The sequence below is a fragment of the Paralichthys olivaceus genome, chromosome 15, assembly GCF_024713975.1.
Source record: "Paralichthys olivaceus isolate ysfri-2021 chromosome 15, ASM2471397v2, whole genome shotgun sequence".
In the NCBI taxonomy this organism is placed as follows: Eukaryota; Metazoa; Chordata; class Actinopteri; order Pleuronectiformes; family Paralichthyidae; genus Paralichthys; species Paralichthys olivaceus.
Genome location: NC_091107.1, coordinates 1,077,860 through 1,099,826, shown reverse-complemented (window position 1 = coordinate 1,099,826; position 21,967 = coordinate 1,077,860). Strand labels below are relative to the sequence as shown.

General features: G+C 43.3%; 1 protein-coding gene across 1 annotated transcript; it reads right to left on the bottom strand.

Moving 5' to 3' along the window:
- Positions 1–297: 297 nt before the first annotated feature.
- Positions 298–21,615, bottom strand: klf5l (Kruppel like factor 5 like). Its single transcript, XM_069539463.1, has 4 exons — positions 21,332–21,615; positions 12,178–13,090; positions 10,546–10,605; positions 298–3,119 (listed from the first exon to the last, which is right to left on the bottom strand). Exons 1-4 carry the CDS (start codon positions 21,470–21,472, stop codon positions 2,941–2,943), a joined length of 1,293 nt encoding a protein of 430 aa, XP_069395564.1. The 5' UTR covers positions 21,473–21,615; the 3' UTR covers positions 298–2,940.
- Between the last annotated feature and the right edge of the window lie 352 nt (positions 21,616–21,967).

Here is a 21,967-nt window from a genome sequence, read left to right as displayed (position 1 = left end):
GATGGTTTGTGAAGTTAATGTAATTGAACCAACTACACTCAAATTGATTTTTTTTTTTTTTACCTGCACCGAGAAAAGATTTACCAAAGAATCTATCAACTTCTGCCACTGACCCGGAGAAATGTGAAATAATCATTAATTAATTATGGGTGTTACTATTCCTGTGACACTTGAATCTGAACCCAACAGGAAACGTGCAGGAGACCAAAACAATCGGCTTAAAGGATCTAAAGTTCTCTGCAGAACTGAGGGGAATAAATAAAGTTTGACCTAAAGAAGCCAGAAAACAATCTGGAATTATTTCATGAATCTTTTTTATTATTTCATTGCAGAATTTTACACAAACAGGAAAAAAATAAAATAAACCATTCTTGTTGTTCTTATTAATTTTACATAAACTGATACATTTCCTTTCACACGATGTATCAAAACCAAACAAAATTAAACAAACGTTCACATAAAACCGATCTAAAGTCCCATTAGATAAAAATAGAAAAGAAAAATATTAATATTATATTAGGAAATAAAACCAGACAAATATTTACAAAGTTTTTCTGTTAGACTACAGTTATGTACAGAGTGGGGGGGGGGGGGGGTCAGTGCTGCCTCCTGGAGAGAGAAGACAGAAGAACTTGTTTCTCTATTAAAACGATAACAGAGTTGAAATCACAAGATTCGTTTCTCCTAAATTAAAAACACTGGACAGACAATGGGTCAATCAACTCTTCCAAGTACAAAGTGGGTTGATTCAAATACGTTCTAACAACTGTTTTAAATGTTCGGACGTCGTCGTCCTGTTTGTTAAAGAAACGCTCCTGCACGTAAAACTCTGGAAGACACAGAGAAGAGCTCGTCCATTAACGTCCTGCAGCAGAATGTTTCCGTTCAAGGATTTCAGTCCAGAATTTAGTAAAATTCCGCCACCTACAGGCAAAGAAAGCAGTAGCACCTTAGAAGTTCACACGCATCTGCACCATCTACTGGCATTGGAGCTGTTGATTGTGAATTTCATTCAAAGTGCTGCTGCTGTTATTTTCCTGATGATCGGTGGCAGAAGACGGATAAACACAAAGGAGCCATGAGGGACTTCATGACTTGAGCTCCTTGAAGTTTCTTACTTCGACAAACACTTTTGTTCCTGAACATTTTGTACATTTTACAGTTTCATTAGTATTTTTACTAAGTGCTAAGAAAAAGACGTGTGCAACAAGTTCAGGTGCGACTCAGTTTGTGGTTTTGGTTTGAAAGTATTTCTGATCGGTGGAGAGAACAATTCTTTTTAAGCTACTTAAGATTTTAATACAAACGAGCCGGAGGAGTAAATAATGAAGTATTTTCTTCTCAGGGCTTCTTACTGATCAGTTTACACTGGAAAGGTTACGATTGAACCCTGATGTCTGACGGTTCTGAACAGTGCAAGACAATTAAAGGATAAACGGAATGTTTTGAAGTCGTCACCAGCAGAACTGAAGAATCACCACATTCTGTGTCGTTTTCCCCTAAAGGGCTAAAGTTGTCAAGTTGATTCAGTTTTAAATCCATCCCTCTGTCACGTTCCGCAGATAACGACCATGTGTTTCCATTCACGGGCTCAAACCCTTCATTTGCACGATGAAACTTTGTTCTTGGCAAACGCAGCAGCGGCTACGACACTGCACAAAAATGCTCAGATTCAACTGTGGGAGAGAAGTCTTTTTAAGAACAATGACAGACGCGGCAACTTAGAATTAACGTTAGACAACAAAGCGAACCTGCCATTTATGCAGTTAGCAGGACTGACTCTGCTGCATGAGAACAATCAGGAGCGATTACGTAAGACTTTCATCCGCCCTGCACTCTCTTGCTTGAGTTGACGTGCTGAACAAATACAGGAGAAGAATCAAGACGCCGCTGAACAGAAACAAACCGTCATCAAAGCAGATTGGTCGCCGGGGCGACGGGTAAAGTCGTGGATACAAACATTGGCAGATCGCTGCACGCTCCGAGCTCGACAGGTTTGACTTGTGCTGAAACAGGCATAACAAGGCGATCATTAACTTTTTCCATGGAGAGATCTCCGTTTGCTTGGGTCGATTATTTGTTTACTGACGTGAGATCGAATCGCAGGGACGTTTCAACATTACTCATATTAACGTTCAATGTAAAAAAAAAAAAAAGGTTGTCAAGTATAAATCTCAATACATTCGTCATATTCTCAGACACACACACACACTTATGCACACGTATCAACAAATATTTACAGAAGTGTTTCCACCTCTCCTTGAAAGTTCGTACCTCAAAATGATAAAAGATGGTGTTGGTGGTGACGTCGGCAGCAGAGTTGCAGGAAAAGTTCATTTTGTTGTTGAAAGGTTTGTCCAGGATGTGATGAGCAGGAGTCTCTGGTAAAACCACAGTTCTGATGACTGTGGTTTTACTGTGTGAGTGGTTTTTAAATGAACACACGATGAAAATCATCTCCGAGCGCCTGGAGGATCATCGGCTCTGGTTTTACACGATGTTGAGTGACAGCAGGTGATCGGCTTTATCTCACAGGAGGAGAAATCTAAACCTGGAGAAGGTCCAAGAAGTTTGTCTCACAGAGCGACGTCTATAACAGAAGATCATTGAAACAAAAACTCATTTTTCTGATGCACCTAAAGACGGATGAGAAGACAGCTCCCCAAAAGTGAAGCCAATCCTATTGATCGCCCCCTGGTGGCCGACTGCAATATATATGTTTTTTATTATTTGATGCTATATAAATGGGATAAAGGTCGTAACTTGAATTCAACTCGAAACCTGCAGTCACTCAACCTCTGTTAGCAACGAGCACCAGGACCACCACGGGCGCTCGGGGATGATTTAGTTTGTGTTCATATTAGGGCCGTTATGTTCGAGTGGCTGCCAGGTCTGGATACTGCACTGTCTGTGTTTGTATGCACAGGTTTGATGTCCGTGCTAGTTCTGGTGGCGCTTCATGTGCAGGGCCAGGTGGTCGGAGCGGGAGAAGCAGCGGCTGCAGGCGATGCACTTGAAGGGTTTGGCCCCGGTGTGTTTCCGGTAGTGTCTGGTGAGCTCGTCCGATCGGGCGAAGCGCCAGTCGCAGTTGTCCCATGTGCAGCGATACGGCTTCTCGCCTGCAAGAGAGAGAGAGAAAGAGACGATTTAACAAAAGACAGGAAGTTATTACAACTTTTTAAGATCATTTTAATCAGATTCACATTCACAGGGTCCAGTTCGGTCGAAGCTTTGAGTCCAAGCAACTCAATCAAACCATAAAACATGCACGTGGTTGAATAAAAGCTTTTATTCTCAGGGCTCTTAAATTCATTTCCTTTCTACATCTTTATTGTTTGTCATGAAAATCGACTTCAGTGGATTTGAAACTTTCATGTAAGTTAATTAAGCCTTTATAAAAACGTGTCCCTTTATTTTTTTAAGAACAACATTTCACGTTAACGCAGTCGAACAGTTTTTAAAAATCAGCTGTTTAAAACATTTTGACATCTGATGGTTGGTTGATGAACAACTCTGTAAACAGAAGAGACGACGAAGATCAAACGATCCTTTTCACAACCTCCTTGTTTACTTGTTTGAATCATTAACGAGATGACGGCTCCACAGAAGAGAAGCCGAAGCGTCTTTATTGTTCTGAAGTTGGAGTGCACTTGAACATACCACGATCACAGTTTAGTGCAAAATCAAACTGAGGTCACTGATTTCTTTCATCAGAATCACAAATTCCTCTTGTTTGGTCACATGTGCACAAACTCCACCTCAGATGTTTTTCTTTTCCGTCTCAGCTCCTATTTGTGTCGTTCTCATCATTTCTGTGTTATCAGTAAACACGTTAATCCCAAACGTTAATTGCTGCGTCCTGGTGTGAACCTGTGTTGTATTTCTAGATAATCCGTATTGATGTTTTTTTAAACGTGTGGGCGACTTGTGGTTTACTGCTGCACACACGCTGCGCTGGAAGCTACGAGGCTGAGCGCTGAGATAAAGTTGCACGGTGCACTATTTTGGACAATGCACTTAACTACTGGGTCAGGTGCCACACACCTACACACACCTACACACACCTACACACACCTACACACACGCAATCCTTCAGCAGCATGTCAGGGTTGTTTTGGTCTGTTTACACACACACACACACACTCACACTCACACACTCACACACACACACAACAAGAACTGAGGAGGAAGTTGCTTCATTCACAAACCACAGAATTTAAAAAATGAACCACTGCAGCTGAAAGATGCTTTTATTAAATTCCTGAGAAGTTTAGTTTTTGCTGACAACAGTAACAGTGTGTGTTGTTAGTGTAATGCTGAAGGACACACCTTTATTTATAGTTACGTGTGTGAGTGAGTGTGTGTGTGTGTGTGTGTGTGTGTGTGTGTGTGAGAGTGGAGGAGAGAGCTTGTTAATAACAGACTCAACGTTTTAACTAATTAAATCTGATTGAATCCTGTATGACCTGTTTATTAACCTGACAAAATATCTGTCTGTGATTATCAGCCATTCAATTATTCATCAATGAATCATTATGTCTTCAAATTAAAAAACAAATGTATTAATCTAATTTCCTTAATATATGAGCATGTGCTTCAGAAAACCTGGTTCAGCGAGTCGTGAAAAACGAAACACTAGATGGGTTTGTTTATTTGCAGAGAGCGTGACCGCTGATCGAGACACAGCAACGGTGAACGTTTCAGGTTTTGGCAGCTGAACGCTGAAGTTGCACAACGGAGCTTTTAACCACGATGGAGTAAAGTTTGAGGAAAGGGTTAATGTGGGTTTGTGTCTCGCACAGAAAGTAAAACGCACAAAATGAAAAACATTTCATAACATTACATTGTTTTTCTAAAAGAAATCAGATTTTTTTTTTTTTTAAGGCTAATGCCGCTACCGATACTGGCAAGTAAAACATTTTCAATACCAACATATCGACCAATATATATTTGAGATTCTTAAAATATCATGATCAAACCCTTATAACAAAGAAATTTAACAGACTTGATATTTTACTATATTATAAATGCATGTGTTTTCTACATGATCTATCCTGTAAAATAAAAGTTTCATATCAGCAAACAAACGCTGGTTCTGAGGCTCATATCAGCTGATTCTTATCTAACTGATAAATCAGTTTCACTTTAATCAGTATTTGTTTTCATGTGAATGATAGAGGAGCTTTGAAATGAGCTCGATTGAACTATAGTGTTTTCTGTCTCTTTTTAAAGAAATGTTTGTTTCATGAAATCATTATTTTTCGAGTAAGAACAAATGTCTCTGACTCCGCTCATCGTTCGCTGTGTTCTACTGTGAGTTTACTGTGATTCTGTCGATCGTCTCAAGTGAAACTCATCCCATTGTTTCTGAACCATGAGTTTGGTTTTAGAATCCAGAAGCTACAAATACAGAACCTGTTAAATGTGAATTCAAAGCACCAAAGAGTAACGAGTCCATTTAACACAACCACACCCAAACACTGACATTTCTGCGCTGTGCCACGACGTGTTAGTGCTGAACAGTGAGCTAATCATCAACAAAGAGAAAAGGCTCTGTTGAACACGCTGGCATGAGCACAAGAGGAGGAAAGAAAAAGAAGTCATCAGTCATAGCCGAGCCGAGGTGGAAATTAATCTCTGGAAATCAAGAGCGCAAACAAAACTGAAAGAGGCACAACTCCACGAGTAAACGCAGAATCCTCAATCTGTGGTTTCCAAGTTTCTGTTCATACATTTTTGTATAAAAAGTATAATTCCAGGATATAAAGGATCTGCAACAAAGATTGATTTATCCAACATTAATGTTTGTTGCCTCTCTAAAGAAGTGTGCTTTTACTTTGGTTTTAGTTTTGGACAACTGTAAAAAGACGAACTCGTGTCCTGGTCTGAAAAACCTTGAGGAGACTCTTCTCCGAGCCACGGTCAAGGAAGCGTGACTGTCTCTGCTCGCTGTGGGTCATTAAGCGCTCGTTAGCAGCTCGGGCTCCAGCTGATTAGATAACTCCCACTATTGATCATCAATCACTGAGTGGCAGCCGTTCGTGGAGCAGAGGGGTCCAAAGAGCACAGGGGGAAACGGTTTGACGATAAAGCACCGAAAGAAGAATAAAGAGGAAGAGATTATTTGTGGTCTTATGAGAGAATGAATGTCTTTTTAAAGATTAAATTAAATTAAATATGTAATATAATTTATTCAGTAAAAGGTTTGAAGATTAAAAATGTTGTTTATTGTTAAACCTGAGAAATCCAACCTGCACCTAAACCCACATCAGAGGCTCAGGAGCACTTCAGCCTCCTGTTTGGACAATATCCTGTTTCTAGACTTCACTGCACTTGATGTGTGTGTGTGTGTGTGTGTGTGTGTGTGTGTGTGTGTGTGTGTAGAAGTGGAGCACAAATGTCTCCATATAAAAGCTTGAGGCTCTCGAGCTGCAGGTGTGTTTGGTTTTGCTCTATAGCTGAACTGTCAGGGTTAAAAAGCGGCCGCCTCTCAGACTAATATCCTCAAGGGCCTCGCAAACCGGCCCCTGAGGCCCACACAGAACAAACACTGCTGTCGTATATGATCCTTAACAAGCTGCCAAGAGGCTGAGGTGAAAATCTCATTACTCATGTTCACTCGATGGTAAAATCATGTTGATGTGTAGATTTTAAATTGAGCTTTTTACAAAAACTGTCTCAAGATACTGATCTTGATCAGACTGGTCTTAAATTATGACGCAGGAGAAGCGAGATCTTTAAAACTTCCCGATGAGATAAAGGTTTGAGTGTGCACTCATTCATCACGCAGCACGTTCACTTTCTCCTCCTCCTCTGTTATTAGAAGGATTTGAAATCGTCTTTGTATAAAACTATCACAGGACGTTTTCTTTCAAACTGAAAAAGCTTTGACGGACATTTTGTACATAACAAACAGCAACTGTTTGATCAGGTGGCTGTGTAGAAACGGCCAAACTACCTTTTCTCTCACTCACACACACGTGCACAAAACGGGCACGTGCACGAAAAATCATAAATCATAACAGACAAACACTCAGTCTCAGCAAAACACACACACACACACACACACAGCAACAACACATCAATCACGCTGGGACACAAAAGCCCCTGTCAGACTGATGTGTACTTTATGAAAGGACATATACATCGTGTATTTACTCTATAGGCGGCTTCAACTCTCTGTGACACTCTGAACTCTCTGCATGGAAAACTATGACTCCTGCTTATTCCTTATTCCTCTCTTATAACTTATAACCGGAATAAAGTTGTAATTAAACGAGAACACATATTTTTTTTCATTTAAATCGATGATGCTCTACAAAGAAAGAAAGAAAGAAAAATAAAAAAGAGGTTCAAGTGCGCAACATTTTTCTCCATTAAATTCTCCTCTGACACGACGTGACAGCTTTAATCTAAAGTCAATTTACACTTGGAATAAAGGCATCCAGCTGATAACTAAACCAACTCAGAGCGAGTCCAGAATCCTGTTATATGTTGAATGTCAACTGACAGTGAGGAGAGCAAAGGTCACAGTTAATTAACGGCAGTTTCCACCCATCCATCAAATCTGCGGCAAATAAACTGTTAAGAAAAGTGAAAATACCTGAGCTGAAACTAGAGGTTTTTTCAAAAACCACGTCTTCAACTTCAAACCGCAAATGACTAAACCAAGTGTGTTTGAATACGTGAGTGTAATAATATTCACTTTATATCCAGCTCTGCTGTTTTTACAGAGTCAAAGAGCAAACACGTCCAGGCGGTTCCAGGACGCCCATAAACTCTTTGTGGAGCTCTCAGCTTTATCAGCAGCGTTGGTGTTTGTGAAGAGGGCTGGAGGGTTCCCTAATCAGGCTGATAGCGCTCCGCTCTTTACACACACACATGTACAAACACACACAATTGCAAAAGTCCATGTGCAGGGCCGCAAATGGCTGCCGCGGGCCACGGTCAAGGCTGGGGCCCCCCCCACCCCCGTTTAACAATGGGAGGGTGAGATTGTTGTGATAGCAGAGTTGACAGGGACCAAAGATAGTGGTTCAACAACAACGTGCACATCAGCAGAGACCAGGTCGATGGGAGACAGTTCATCTAATCACCTTTTGAAAGTGCCGAACATTTTCTGAAACAACTTGGGAAACTCTGAGAGAAGATTACAGCTCTACAGATCAACCTCTGAAACACGCTCCACTTCCTGATACTGTCTCCTCTGGAAAACAAAAACAGGAAACCCCTTTTTATCACCGTGACAAGGAAATGAAGCGGACGCACAGTAAATCAGTGATGATGATGTTTCAGATAAAAGATTGTCAGCAAACACACAACGATGTTCATTCCATGTATAGATGAAGGAGCTACAGAATATCACGGGCGTGGAAATATTCCTTCTGGCTACGAAACATGGAAGTTCACATGCACGTACTGTATTATTAACCAGAGCAAATTATAGTCCCTGTGATCGTGAGCTACAACAAACATGAGCAGGGATGTCAAATAAGGTCACTGTCAAAAGGTATCTCTGCGTTAGTCTTCAAATCTCACCATAACGTTCCAATGCTCCAATAAAAGGGGACCTAGGACAGAACCTTGGGGAACTCCACGGATCAATTATTACAGAATAACCATTGTAAACAATCAGCTCTCTGTCTGAGAGATAGAAAACAGTTTAGAGTAAAAGGGATGATAAGGAGTTGTTGAGAAAATAAGCTGCTTGAGACTGAGGAGCTACATCCATTCCATACTCTGGTTCGGGTTTTGTTAATTTCTTTTGATTTGCCTGGAGTACCATTGTCTCTCAAACATACTCGGCTCTTGAGTCATCAACAGTTGAATGTAAAACAAGACCGGACAGGCCTCGCACCACCGGATCACCAGTCAAGTCTGTTGGTTAGATTCAGAAAGTGACCAGAACAAGCAGTGGAGTAAATCTCTCACAGCGGCTGAGTCACTGAGGAGTGGTGGGTTCTCTGCTGTTACACTGAGGTGACTTCAAGTGTTCATCAACATCCTGGGATCAGGAGTCACCCGGGGGGGTGGGGAGGTGCTGTCAGGATATTTCCTTTATTTGTTACTTGTGTCTTGTCAATAACTGATTTGATTGAAGCAGCCTGAGAAGGAATAACCTCTAAGGTCGATGTAGACACATCACAAGTGAGTCTACAGAAGGATTTTACAGCCCTGTGTTGAAAGACAGCCACAGATCCCATCACTGTTTGTGTTTTGTGCGGTTAAACGTTTGACTAGTTTGACTGTAAACTCGTGTATCAGTCGTCTACACTGGATGTCCGCTGCCCCAAGAGGCGAATTCTTCAGACAACAGCCAAGGGGCTCCGAGGTTCACTACTGATTATATCATCTTGTACGCTGGTTTTAAAAAAATGATGGATGTATGAATCCAAACCTACTCCTCACGTTGTTCTGTTGAGCGTTCTCACTGGAGGTTTTATGGCCTATTTGTCTTTTGTGCTGCTCAGATTCATAAATCATATTTAGTTATGGCCACAGAGAGATGTTCTTCTTCGTGTGTATTCATTCACGTGTTCGCTCGCTCGCTCTCTCTCTCTGTCACCAGTTTGACACTGTGACATTAATCACGAGTCTCCGTGTCCGAGGCTGCTGCAGATCCACAGGTTTCATCTTACAGAACGAGCAACGCATCGAAACCAGCCTTTCCCCCCATTCTGCAAACTCTCCACCTTCCTCCTCCATCCTCCGAAAATACGACTGAAAAGCAGGAGTAACTGGTTTGGCCTTTATTTCAACAGTGTGCCTTCCCCCTTTATTTCCCTCCTTCCCTCATCCTCCCCTCCACCCTCCCTCTTTTGTTATCTCTCTCTGGGGAAGCTCGGGCGACAGGTACGAGCACGTAGAAACACGGTAAAACAAAAACTCTTAAGCAAACCAACGTGGCTCCCCTGCTGTTTAAACTTTTCTTCAAGCTAATCTCTCTCACAGTCACTGGATGTATTGAAACTGGGGATCTGACAGGATGAGGAATATACACACGAATAAAGTCGACTGAACTCAGTGACTCAACTGTCGCTGGTTTGAATCCCAGGATTAGTTTAGAAATGCAGAGAGGAGCGATTAAATACGACTTCACAGGAAGCACATGGGGAAACACACTTTCTCTGAATTCTTATTCATGTTTTAAATTTGAGAGACCCAAAAAAAGACTGTGGACTTTTCTGGACAATTAATTTACACACACTTGTTTTTACACATTTCTCTCATTTCTCTTATCTTATAATTTTCTTTCTTTTTATCTTTCTTTCTTTTTGCAGTGATGGAAACACGACGCGCTTATTTCTTCGTTTTTAGTCTCGACCCCGACGCTGCACCTGAATCTGATGCGTCAAACAAAACAAAAAAAGGAATTTTTGTGTAAAATATTTGATTCCTGTTGTGAGAGGAAAAATAGATGATAGTCTGCCAAAGTTAAAGTGCACCCAGCGGCTGTTCCGGTGAATGAGGTGTGAATGTGACTTGATTTCAGAGCAGCTCTATATGAATTTACTGTTTCCAGCATCTATTTGACAGATCTCTCACCTGTGTGTGTCCGCTGATGAGCCTTCAGATGAGAACTCTTTGTGTAAACTTTGCTGCAGCCTGTAAAGAAACGACAGGAATCATGAGACACGATGAAAATGTGAAAACGTGCTGAACAATAAAGGTTTGATACAAGAGGAGTTTTTGTGACCCAGTGAGATTAACTTCTACGGAAATGTAAAACAGGATATTTGGCAAAAAAATGCTGAATGGATGGATCGTGTTAAACAGTTTCACAAAGTTGATGTATGGATTTGAATAAAACAGAAAAATACCTCCAGTCACTTCATTTACGAATTCTCAAGTTTTTACTTCTCGTAACATGAAGCCTCTGACACGATTTCACCTGTTTCCAACACGACTGCAGCTAAAGTAAAGTCTCATTTAAAGTTTAAACTTCAGTTTTCTTTGAAGAAACACGAGAACAAAACGTTTCCTTAATCATCACACTGAATAAACGTACAACTCAGAGAAAACAGTCGTTCAGAAACTTGAACCAGGGAGAACGATCTCACCTCGCTGTCATATTTCTTCTGGACGAGTCTAACATGAGACTTAATCATTTGATGAAGAGAGACGAATGTTCTGGCAGCGTGTTATTAAGTATGTCGGCAATCTTGTTTCTGCACAATTGTTTCTGAGAGGCAGCGCGTTACTGAGAGATTTACATCTGTGCTTCAGGACGGGGTTTATTTACACAACAGTGACACTGCGAGACAACACTTTGATCCGACTCGTTGGAGCGGTTGTGTTGAAACTTGTTTTCACAAGTTCTTTGCGAATCAAACCGCCATTAAAGAGCAGGAGATGTTGCATTTCTGTGCAGTAAAGTCTATACTTTGGAAGAACAACCTCAGTATGTGTGTGAGTAAGAGCAGGTATCAAATTGCATAGTGTTATACGTCGCCTGAGGACTTCTACACTTGATCAGTTGTACGGTAGAGTGCAGACGAGGTAAAAGAACAGTCCGGTGACAACTTCATTATATATTTCAGTTCTACACAATAGGCAGCACTGGCCGTTTTCCAAAATGACTCAACGCTGCCTGTGACCTCAGACGACTTAAAGGAGACATTTTAATTTAAACTGTGTAAAAACTTTAAAATGTTTACGTGAAAGAAAAAAATCGCTGCAGCTCCTCTTCTCAAACACTGGGTTTGAGCTCTGTTCTGATTGGTCAACTGCCTCCATGTTTGAAATGTCGGCCTCTGCTCTCACTTTACATGGGACAAGTTCAACCTCAGAAGTTTGAGGTACATTTTCTCTCATCATCAATCATCAGCGTATAATAGCTCTGCCGCTTTAAAATGGCAGCGACACAAAGTTCTCTACAAGTTTGACAGCTGCTGATCGGCGACAGAAGAAACCAACATCCTCAAGTGTATTTTGAAGTTTCAAACACATGTCAACTTCCTCTGAGACTTATTTCAGGAAAAGGGTGTCCAACCCACCAAAGCTTAAATAAATGTTTTGGCTTTAAAGCATCATATGTTGTTTTCAGTAAAAACTGAACGTGGAGATCCTGATGTGAAGCTTCGTGCATCTGGTGTAAAAAGGAAAACTTCTTGAATCAAGTCGAGACGAGTTTTAGCATGAGACGTTTTTGTGGAGTAAAACAGATAAAGCACAGACCTGGGTAGTCACAGAAGTGGATCCTCCTCTTCTCCAGCTCTGGGTTGTTCCGTCTGTTATATTTGGGGCCTGTCAGGACGCCCTGGCCGTGTGTCATCAGCAGAGCGTGAGGGGACAACCCTGTCACCTTTGTCCCCCCGAGACGCTGCTGGTACGGAGGTGGAGGTAGGGACGCTAAGCCGAGCAGCTCCGCCTGACCATCGGGGCTCCCGGGCTGGGAGTTTGGGGGTGAGGGCGGCAGGCTGTGTGGCGCTGTGTGCTGGGATGCGTTGGGAGTGGCCTGGTAGTAGCCGTGGTGCTGCGGGAGTTGGTGTTCCTGCATCATGTAGTGGCCGTTGGATGTCGGCAACGCGACGCCTCCGAGGCTCAGCATGGTCCTGCTGCTTGCGGAGCCGTGTGTCGACGGGGAGTTGTGCGACAGCGTGAGGTCGGCGCAGCTGGTGATGGGCATCTGGTACACCTGCGACTGGGGGGCCGGGGGGCCGATGTGAAGCTCTGTGTCCAAACTTGGCTGCTGCTGAGATCCCGCGGCCACACTGACCACTCCTCCAGAGCTCATGTCCGGTTTGATGAAAACGTTGTTGACCACAGGCGGCACGCTGAAGACGGAGGTGAAGTCTGGCAGGGCCTGGGTGGTGGAGATGGAGCAGGGCACCTCCAGGCCCGGTTCTATCTTGATCTGCTGGGGCGTGAGGGTCTTGGTGTTGGGCCTGTAGAGGCCTGTGCGGAGGTGGGTGGTGCTGGGGAGGATGACGTTGATGTTGAGGCTGTAAGGGGCGGGTTTGTCCTCTGAGAAGAACTCATCCACCACGGAGGCGCTCTCTCGTCGGTACTTTTTGTCACCGCAGACAGTCGAGGGGTTCAAGAGAGGACCGTTGATCTGTGGGAGGTATTTGTCCAACTCCAGTCGAATCTGAAAAGAAAAATAAATGAATAAATAGAAGTGTTAAAAAAATCGAATTATTCCAGAGGACAAGTCCTCAGAATGTTTTCTTTCTTGAGAACAGTGAAAACAGACGGGACGATAAATGATCTACAACAATTAAATCCCAACCACACAAACGTCCTGGAGATTCAAACCCAGAACCAACAGTGACCGTGCTTACCGCTGCATATATACACAGAGTACATATACACACACAGTTCTGCAGCTGATATTAAAACGACAAAGTTTTTCCCTTTGGTATTTCAAACTAATTTAGTTTGAAATAAATGAAATTGTATTAAATAATGAACTTTTCATTTGGGACAAAGATGATTCAGGTGTAAATGAACAATACATTACGTCAGGCCAGAAACGTTTCCGTGCACGTAGCATCGAACAATATGAAACGTCAATGAAGACCATTATTGTTGTTTTCTCATGTTGCCATGGAGACACAACTGTCAGTCGCTTGCATGACAGCAGTGGAAACAACAGGTTAGTCGAAACGTTTTCATGCGACAAGACGGGACAGGTGCATCCTCACTTTAGGTTGAGAGCATTATCTGATTGTCGGGACTTACTGGTGTGTGTGCTCATGTGTTTGTGTGTGGGCGTCATTCAGAGTCTATGAAGCCTGTCAGTCCTTTAGAGGTGCACGAGCCATTAAGTAAAGAATCTCTGCAGCGGAGACCACACACACACACACACACAGACAGACAAATGTATAAACGCATGAGTTATAGGAAACATACACAAGCAAATGTAGGTGTGCACGCACTGCGGCCTGACAACACACACTTATCTGCACACAAACACACAAACAGGTGGAGAGATCCCCGCGTGGGCGTGGCCAGTGGAAGTGGTTTTGATGCATGAAGAGGACAGAAAAGAAAAGAATCCTCAGCCAAAGCAAAACAAAGAAGGACGGCTTGAGAACGAGAAACCTAAACAATGAGAGGTAAAAATAGAGCGGCCAGACAAAGTGCTCACAATGACAGCAACAGATGCACCGCCCAAGAGGGAGGAGGAGGGAGGGAGGGAGGGAGGGAGGGAGGGAGGAGGGAGAAAAACAGGAAGAGAATGAAATGAATGAGAACAAAAAGGACGGAGACACAGAGACAGACAAGGATTTTAATCAAACTGACACTGTGATAGTGAAGGAAGGGCGACTGATCTGAAGACGACATGTCCACCAATTCAAAATGTCTCCGAAACTCCTGATAGGGAACCTGCATGTTTCCATGACAACACGTGTTAAAAAGAACACGCCTCTATGAAAGGTGTATACGATCTACACACTCAGCATTTAGTTCTTTATTCTCTTGTTTTTCTTTCATATATTTTTATTATCTTGCTGAGCTGCTGTCACATCTGAATGTCCCTGGTAAGTGGATCATAAAGTTTTATCTTATCTTATCTGTTTTTTCTCTGTGTGCTGGAAATAATTTATTTTTTTTACACATGCAGTTATTTATTTTTTCAGCACATTTTACATACGCACACATCTCTGCCTGCGTCGTCTGTGTACATGCGTAAGAATGCGCATGTGTGTTGTTGTTGTGTCGACAGGATTAACTCCGCGTGTCCATCTTTCGTCGCAGGTGAACTCGCGGCAGCTTATCACCGCTGCAATCTGAGCGCTCTGTGAAATTAAAGTCTTGGGTATTTACTGAGGAGAGAGAGGAAAACAAAAACAGCCTCTCTGTTTCCTCCTCACTGAGGAGCTTTCAGCTCGGGACACAAACAGCGACGGTGCTGTTGGGTGCTGGCAGCTGTGACCCGTGGGTGCCCTTGTCCCTGATCCTTCCTGCCGTCCGACTCTGTTCCCTGATTTATCTGCATCTTCTCTCACCGCGGACGTTTCTCTCTTTAGCCTCTTTATGAGAAAAGAAAAATCGTCTGTGCAGAGAGAAGCTGCGGTTTAACAGTTTAAGAACAGGCTCATCTCACCAAAGCTGTGTTCCGTGAATTATCTGCAACATTAGTTGCATGATGATCTCATGATGACAGCATAAGAGACGTGTTGTGCGGTTGCTGCAGTGTACAGCTGTGTGAAGCTTTGCTGTGCGCTGTCGTCCATAAAGTTTTTACCGTCCACGCAGACAGTCAGACCTCATAGGCATCAATGCAGTTCTCGCTCTTCCTAGAACTTGTCGCTCCCTCTTTAGTCTGCGCGCCTTTCACTCTGAATCGATTGTGCTTGAGAGTGACAGCCAAGTTCACTTCAGAGTGAACTTCTGTCATTACTCAGGTGAAAACTTTGATGCGAGGTGTTTTTCAAGTAATTTAAAAAAAACTGCCTCGTTAGTAACGAGCGGAAACATCAAAGCAGGGTTGACGAACTACAATTAAAAATGTCTCCGTATCGCTTCGTGTGCTCGACCACAGTAAAAGATCTTTGGGCCAAGACGGAGTCGGTTAATAATTGGAGAACATGCACAACTGCTCTGCTCTGAATCCTTGTGCCAGATAACAGTCTCTTATCAGCTCCACTCTGTGTGGAAACTCCCACTCCATCCCATAAACCAAACGCCAACATGTTCTCCAAGAGAATGAGCTCCACGCTGAGAGTTCCTCATATCGCACTGCTTTTACATTCAGGTATAACAATCAGCTTGAAACTGAGTCTTCACTTCATTCCATGACAAATGTAGATGTCCATCAGATGTTTGCTGAACATGAAGCACGTCTAGGGGGCGCTGTTCCCCCCCCCCCCCCCCCCCCCCCGCAAACTAAATAAATTCCAGCTCCGTAAAAGTGAAGCGATCTCTTGATCACCCCCTCGTATACAGCACGAAGAGTCAAGAAGATAAAAAATATTAAATAAAGACGTGTACATTTAGTTTGAAAGTAAAATCCAGATGAACTTTTTAACCCATTATCTCCCCCTCCCCCCTGAACAAAAAGCCTCTAAGCCACAAAACGTCTGCTGGCGTCTCCGTCAGTCTCCGTCTCCTGCGGCTGCACGTCACTTTTCCTTTATGGCTCGCAGGAATGCAGGGAGATGGTGGCCATTCGCCTTTGGATCCCAATAAAGTGATAACGCCGGGGCCCCCTGGTCTGCTCGCTGTTAAACAACGGAACAGGAACCAGGACGGGGTCGTCAGAGCAAAAACACAACCTTTGAAACCGACAGGAGGTTTTACTGCTGCTGATGGAGGGAGAGATAGGGAGACTTGTTTTGGTTTTCCAGAACAGTCACAACTGAGGCAAGAGTTACTGCAGATAACTAGAAAATAAATATATATTAAAGAGTTGATATACAAGTGTAATTACGTGGATAATAGCTTCCATAAGCTTTTTTATAAGAAAAAAAAGTGTTGTTGTATTATTTAATTGTGAAAATTATCTATAGACTGATAAAATAAAGTTTATCAAATGAAGAAATCCACATATACTATTCCAAAATATTTGTACACAGAAGGCGTTTGCATATGTGATCAGACCGTGTACCTTGTGTTTGAGAACCAACAGTAATCTCCGTGTGGGTTCAGGTTACAGATTGTGTTGTATTGTGTTAATTTCAGCTCTGTGACACCAGATGACGCATTTTTCAAAACCTGCCGTTAACTATTGTTTGAACAGAGGTCGTCTTGGGATAGAAACCAAAATATCCGTGTATTCAGGTGAACCCTGCGCAAACAATACGATTCCTCACGTGTTGACCTGTGTCTCTTATTTCTCGTCTCTTTTGTCCCACACAACAGAAGGCTGCTTTTCAGATGTAGTCATTTTTCCACGTCCACCTTTCCACCTTGAATTCAAATGTTCTTAGAATAATCACTTTGCATAATGATACATGGAAATCACTGCCCGAGGAAACTGGGAGAAAAACAACGCGGCCATTTTTCAGCTTCCTGTATCCGAACGTTTTCAGAGACGCTGAAAGATTTATTTTTTACTTTACTACAAAATCACGTCACCTTTTGTTTTGCCCCCATCAGAGTAATTTTCTGTTTTTCCAGACGAGCAGGGGATCAACAGAGACGCTCATTAAAGGAGATTCTGAAGAGTTCTAAGACCACAGGTATTAGAAAACAGTAGAACACCAGCGTCTGCGGGCAGCGTGTGTTGTCTGGTGCGGAGACATGGCTGGGCATGATGGGTACCGATGACATCATCAGACCAAACAAAACGAACTGAGTCACATGATGAATCTCTGGTCAGTCCGCTGGACGATCCGACTGATAAATGAGTTTGCAAATGTGTCTGGTTTACTTATTAAATACTTAATCATCGGAGAGTGATGTAATATTTATACGAGGAATAAAATTAGAAGGAGAGAGGACAGAGGCCAACGTGGTACTGAAGGTATTCACATGGCGTTCAGGTTAAATAACCTGTTTGATCATTGGGGTCTTCTGTGATCTGCACCACTAAATAAATTAAAAATCAATCATGTGATTTTGTTTTTATCCTGCATTTCTCTCGCAGCACAAATTGTTTTATTTTTAAATTTGGTATTTAATTCAGTCTGTGGCTACGTCAGTTAAACCACCGGGTGTCATTCTTTTTTATTTTAGCATTGACATCAGATGTGAACGTTCCTGTTCTCTAGGGGAAACATTGAGTTTGTGTCAGGCTCTGTTCATTTTCTCTCGGGTTCAGACAGAAAGAAATCTACATCTATATTTCAAATACATGAGGACGAATGAACTCTTCCCAGATGCTTGATCGTCTTCAGGAATGAGCAAAGACTAATTACTCATGTCGTCTCTTTCCATCAAACTTCCCATCACCACTAAATGTGAGATTCCTGCAAGCACAGACTCGTCTACAGACGCTCGCTCACATGCAAATCAGCTGTGCGTGTTGTGCTGGAAGTCAAATCATAAGTCGGAACAAAATCGTCCTTCAGCCTCAGCCTGCAGCGAGAGGCAACGAGAAAACACACAGACTTTTCACTCGTGGGGGGGGGCGGACACAACAGGAAACATGGAGACAAGTCAGTCAACCCGGGACTTTAGGAGAATCAATGCAAACACAACGAGCTCAGTCCCAGGAAGGAAAAAAACTTCTCGAAAACCCTGGAGAGCAGCAAACTTGAACCATATCTGAGTATTGATCTTCAGGAATCATTAGGTGTGACAGAGAACACGCTCTTGATCTGTTCGCCATAAAGTTACAGAGTAACTTCCCCTGTCGTCTGCGCTCCGTCTTACAGCAGCACCCCCCCCCCCCCCCCCCCCGGTCCGTGTGATATAATGACTAAAGAATCTGTAAATCGGTTTCATATCAGTTACTTATTCTGTCATTACACCTGAGGAGCAAGAACACAATCGCTCCACATCTTCAAACCCTGCGTCCTTTGTTTTTTCACTTCTTCTGCTTCCCCCGACACATGGAAGCTTTTGGCTATTAAGTAGTAAAATTGCACATCTACGAGTTTTGACTGTAATTAGGACAAAACAGGAGGAACGGAATATCACAGACTTCACCTAAAAACTAAATTCTCTGCTAAAACCCAAATGATTTGCAGGAGCTGTCATACGTGGGCGTCGAGCTAGTGGGCACCGAAGACCGAAGATTATTTTACAGACCAACAATGCAAGAACAATCTGCATTTGTTCATGTTTCTAAGTAAAAAATGTTTCAAGTTCTATATATTTTACATCCCTGTGTCACAAGGGTCTGATAACATCTGAGGAATCCTTGAATTTTGAAAAACAAACATGTTTTACTTTTCCACACAGTCACTGACGCTGCAGAACAGTTTTCCTGAGCCTGTGAGTTTTATAACTGTGACATTAACCGAATCCTTCAAGTCTAAAAGTGACAACAGGACAAGTGAAGCCTCTCCTGTTTAAGAGCCGCACACTCATCAATCTCTTAAATGAACGATATTGATCATGTTTCCTCTCTACAGAGCAGTTAGTGTCTTTCAGCTCATTGCTGCACACAACTTCACTGTTTTATTCCAGTCTCACAGCTCGGATCATTATCGAGCAGCTGCATTTAAACTCAAACATCACACACGGGAGGTTGCAGAAAAAACAAATCAGGGAAAAATAATACTTCAATTTGTGAGTTGCCCAGAAACACAATCCACGTCAGGGATGTCGTTGCCGAAGGTGCAGGCGCGTTGTAAACAGGTGGAGGTGAATATAAACACGCAGGTTAAGGTAATGGAGCTAAATCACTTAATATTTACTGCGAGAACTTAAATTAAACACTTAAATCCATCTTTCTCTTGAGCTCTGCCGAGCGTCGCCCTTGACGCCTTCTCTCAATCTCTCACAGAATTATTGTCTGTGTGAACGGTAAAAACATCAAGCTAGAGATCCCTGGTGTTGTGAGAAGTGTTATTCGGTTCATTATGAAACTGTGGCAGAAGAAATTAGAACATGGCGCCCCAATCTAGATACTTAATGGGTAACACTGCTGAGTCACGAGATCGTGACCTCAAGACACTTCAGCGGCGCCCCAGGGAAAAGCCGAGGAGCCTCGTCGACCTTTCACTGCTGTTGTGACTTTCTCATGAGACCAGCTTTTATCCTCGTCTCTCTTGCCTCGGGGCCTGAAGAGATGCGGGCCCTGCTCAGACAGGTCGGGCAACATACTGCTGTCACGACACCGAGTTAAGCGCTCTTCAAAATACCAGAACAATGACTCCGAAACATGTCTGGGGGGGGGGGTGACAAAGGGCGATAAGGGGTCTGGACTCTCTGTAGCACTTGTACTAAAGAGGAAAAAGAGACTTTAAAAAAAGGAGAGCGGGGATTTGTGATCTGTGTGGAATGTTTTTAAGAAGCCTGCACCTTCATGGTGGAGCCAGAGCACACGAGGTGAACCCGCTGTGCTTTGTTGGCTTTGATTTGCCTGAGGGGGCGACTATTTCACTTAACCCGACTTCTTTGTTCTTGACAAAGTCGTGTTTTGCATGAGGCCGAGCAGGTGAATGTGGCCATTTTGTGTCGAGCAGAGAAGCACAGTCCAGACTGTACCCGACAGTTCACCACTGACGGCTGCGTTGATAGCGTGTGACTGAAACAGAGCTGTGTGTCGTAGCGCAGTGTGAACGGGTGAATGCGGTTCGTCACGTTCAACGCTTCGAGTGGTCAATAGAAGTAGAAGTCCACCGAGCTGACTGCTCTCGTTCCATGTGTGCATCAAAAAAACCAACAACCTCAACCTGCAACAGTCACACGTGTTGCTTTGTGTGAAATATGTGCAGGTACAAAGCATCTACCAGACTCCATAATTCACCGATCAAGTCCGGCTTCGACCCCGAGACGAGCTGATCTGTGGATCTGTGGCCTGTTCACCACACACATGGCGGGAAGCCAAACTCAGCACCATTCGAAGGAATCCGGTTTCTGTTTGCGTTCTGCTGCGATCACTCAGGCTCGACGTACAATTCAGAGCCATTCAACTTTAATGCAGCTGTCATGTCTCCGCAGCGATCGGCGGTTTAACAAACAGGAGGTGGTCGACTGGTCGTAAAACATTGTTTATTCTTCTGCTTGCTTCGGTCTCTTAGCGAACGTCAGGCACTGCTATACCATGACGTGACTTAGCCTGCTTCACAGAATCGCTCTGGCACGTATGGGGGCTCGTTTCCAAAAGGGCTCCGACAGCAAATGAGCCATTTTACAGACTCAACTCAAACCTGCTCGTCCATCATGTGATCAAATCCCATGACTTGACGGCTCCTGCAGGAAAGAGCGGCCTTCACACGTCCTCTCCGATTCAGCTTCGTTTATGTGCAACAGTCCAGATAATTAAAACTCCAGCAGTGTATTTACTTCAGTGTTCACAATGCAACAACACAAATACAAAGCTCGGCTGTTATATAACAACACAGCCAGCTCCATCTTTCTACAAACCATGAAGGCACAAGTCTCCAAACGCAACTTAGCAAATAAAAACAGATTGACTCCAGTGATTGCAGGGAACCTTTCCTGACCTGTCAGGTGTCTGAAGGACTTTAACCTGTGTCTGCATTTACAGGTGAGCTGCTTCCTCTCACAGGTAAAAAAAATCAGCCTCATACACAGAAAATAAAGAGCTCATGCAGCTCAAAGGGGAATTAAATGGTTATTAATGGTTTTATTTATCACTATAACTTCTATTTCTATTTGTATTTGATGAATCCGCTGTCTGTCAAAGCTTCAAAGATGAATTAACTGAGGACACATGTAAAAAAAATATAATTATTATTAAAACTCAAGGAAGAAGTGGTTCACCGAGACCCCCGGCTACACTCAGCGGGTCGGCACAGACTCTCACCCCGGGTTTGACGTCCTCAAACACGGACGCGTCCTCGGCGCCTTCCGCTCCCGACATCCTCACCGGCTTCAGCTGCGTGAAAACCGCCCTTTCCTCTGTCGCGTGCGGCGGATTCATGGACAGACCGACTCTCGCTGCCATCACAAGAACTTCTCAAGTTCACTTGTTCAGACGTGGATTCTTCCGCAGCTGAGTTTCACCTGCGCGAGGAACAAGGTTGTTTTCAATGCGCCCAGAGAAACGACAGAATTCCACCGCCCTTCGCTGTTTCACTGTTTCTGGCTCCAAGGTTCGATTCACCTGAGCTCAAGTACAGACCTGCTACCTGCAGGAGCGGAGCGACGGGGAGGGCGGCCAATCAGGGCCGAGGATGAGTCTGACGGTCCAATCAGAGGCGAGGAAGGAGGCGGGAACTCACCTGAGAGGGCTGCAGGAGAGGAGGGAGAACACACACACACACACACACGTTATATCACTGTAACTACAAGATTTAGTAGAAAACTTTTCTCCTTCTCTATTTTAATGTCTTTGTGATGAACTTGCTGTCAGATTTAAACATTCACGTTTCCTGGATTCTGTTCTAATCAATAAACTGATGAAATGGTGGAATTTCCTGATTTTTTTTATTTTTTTATT

Coding starts and splice junctions, on each gene's coding strand:
- klf5l (XM_069539463.1), bottom strand. CDS start 21,472: ATGGCAGCGAGAGTCGGTCTGTCCATGAATCCGCCGCACGCGACAGAG. Junction 13,091..21,331: donor TTGAGGACGTCAAACCCGGG/GTGAGAGTCTGT, acceptor TTTTCTTTTCAG/ATTCGACTGGAGTTGGACAA. Junction 3,120..10,545: donor TCATCAGCGGACACACACAG/GTGAGAGATCTG, acceptor TCTCTCTTGCAG/GCGAGAAGCCGTATCGCTGC.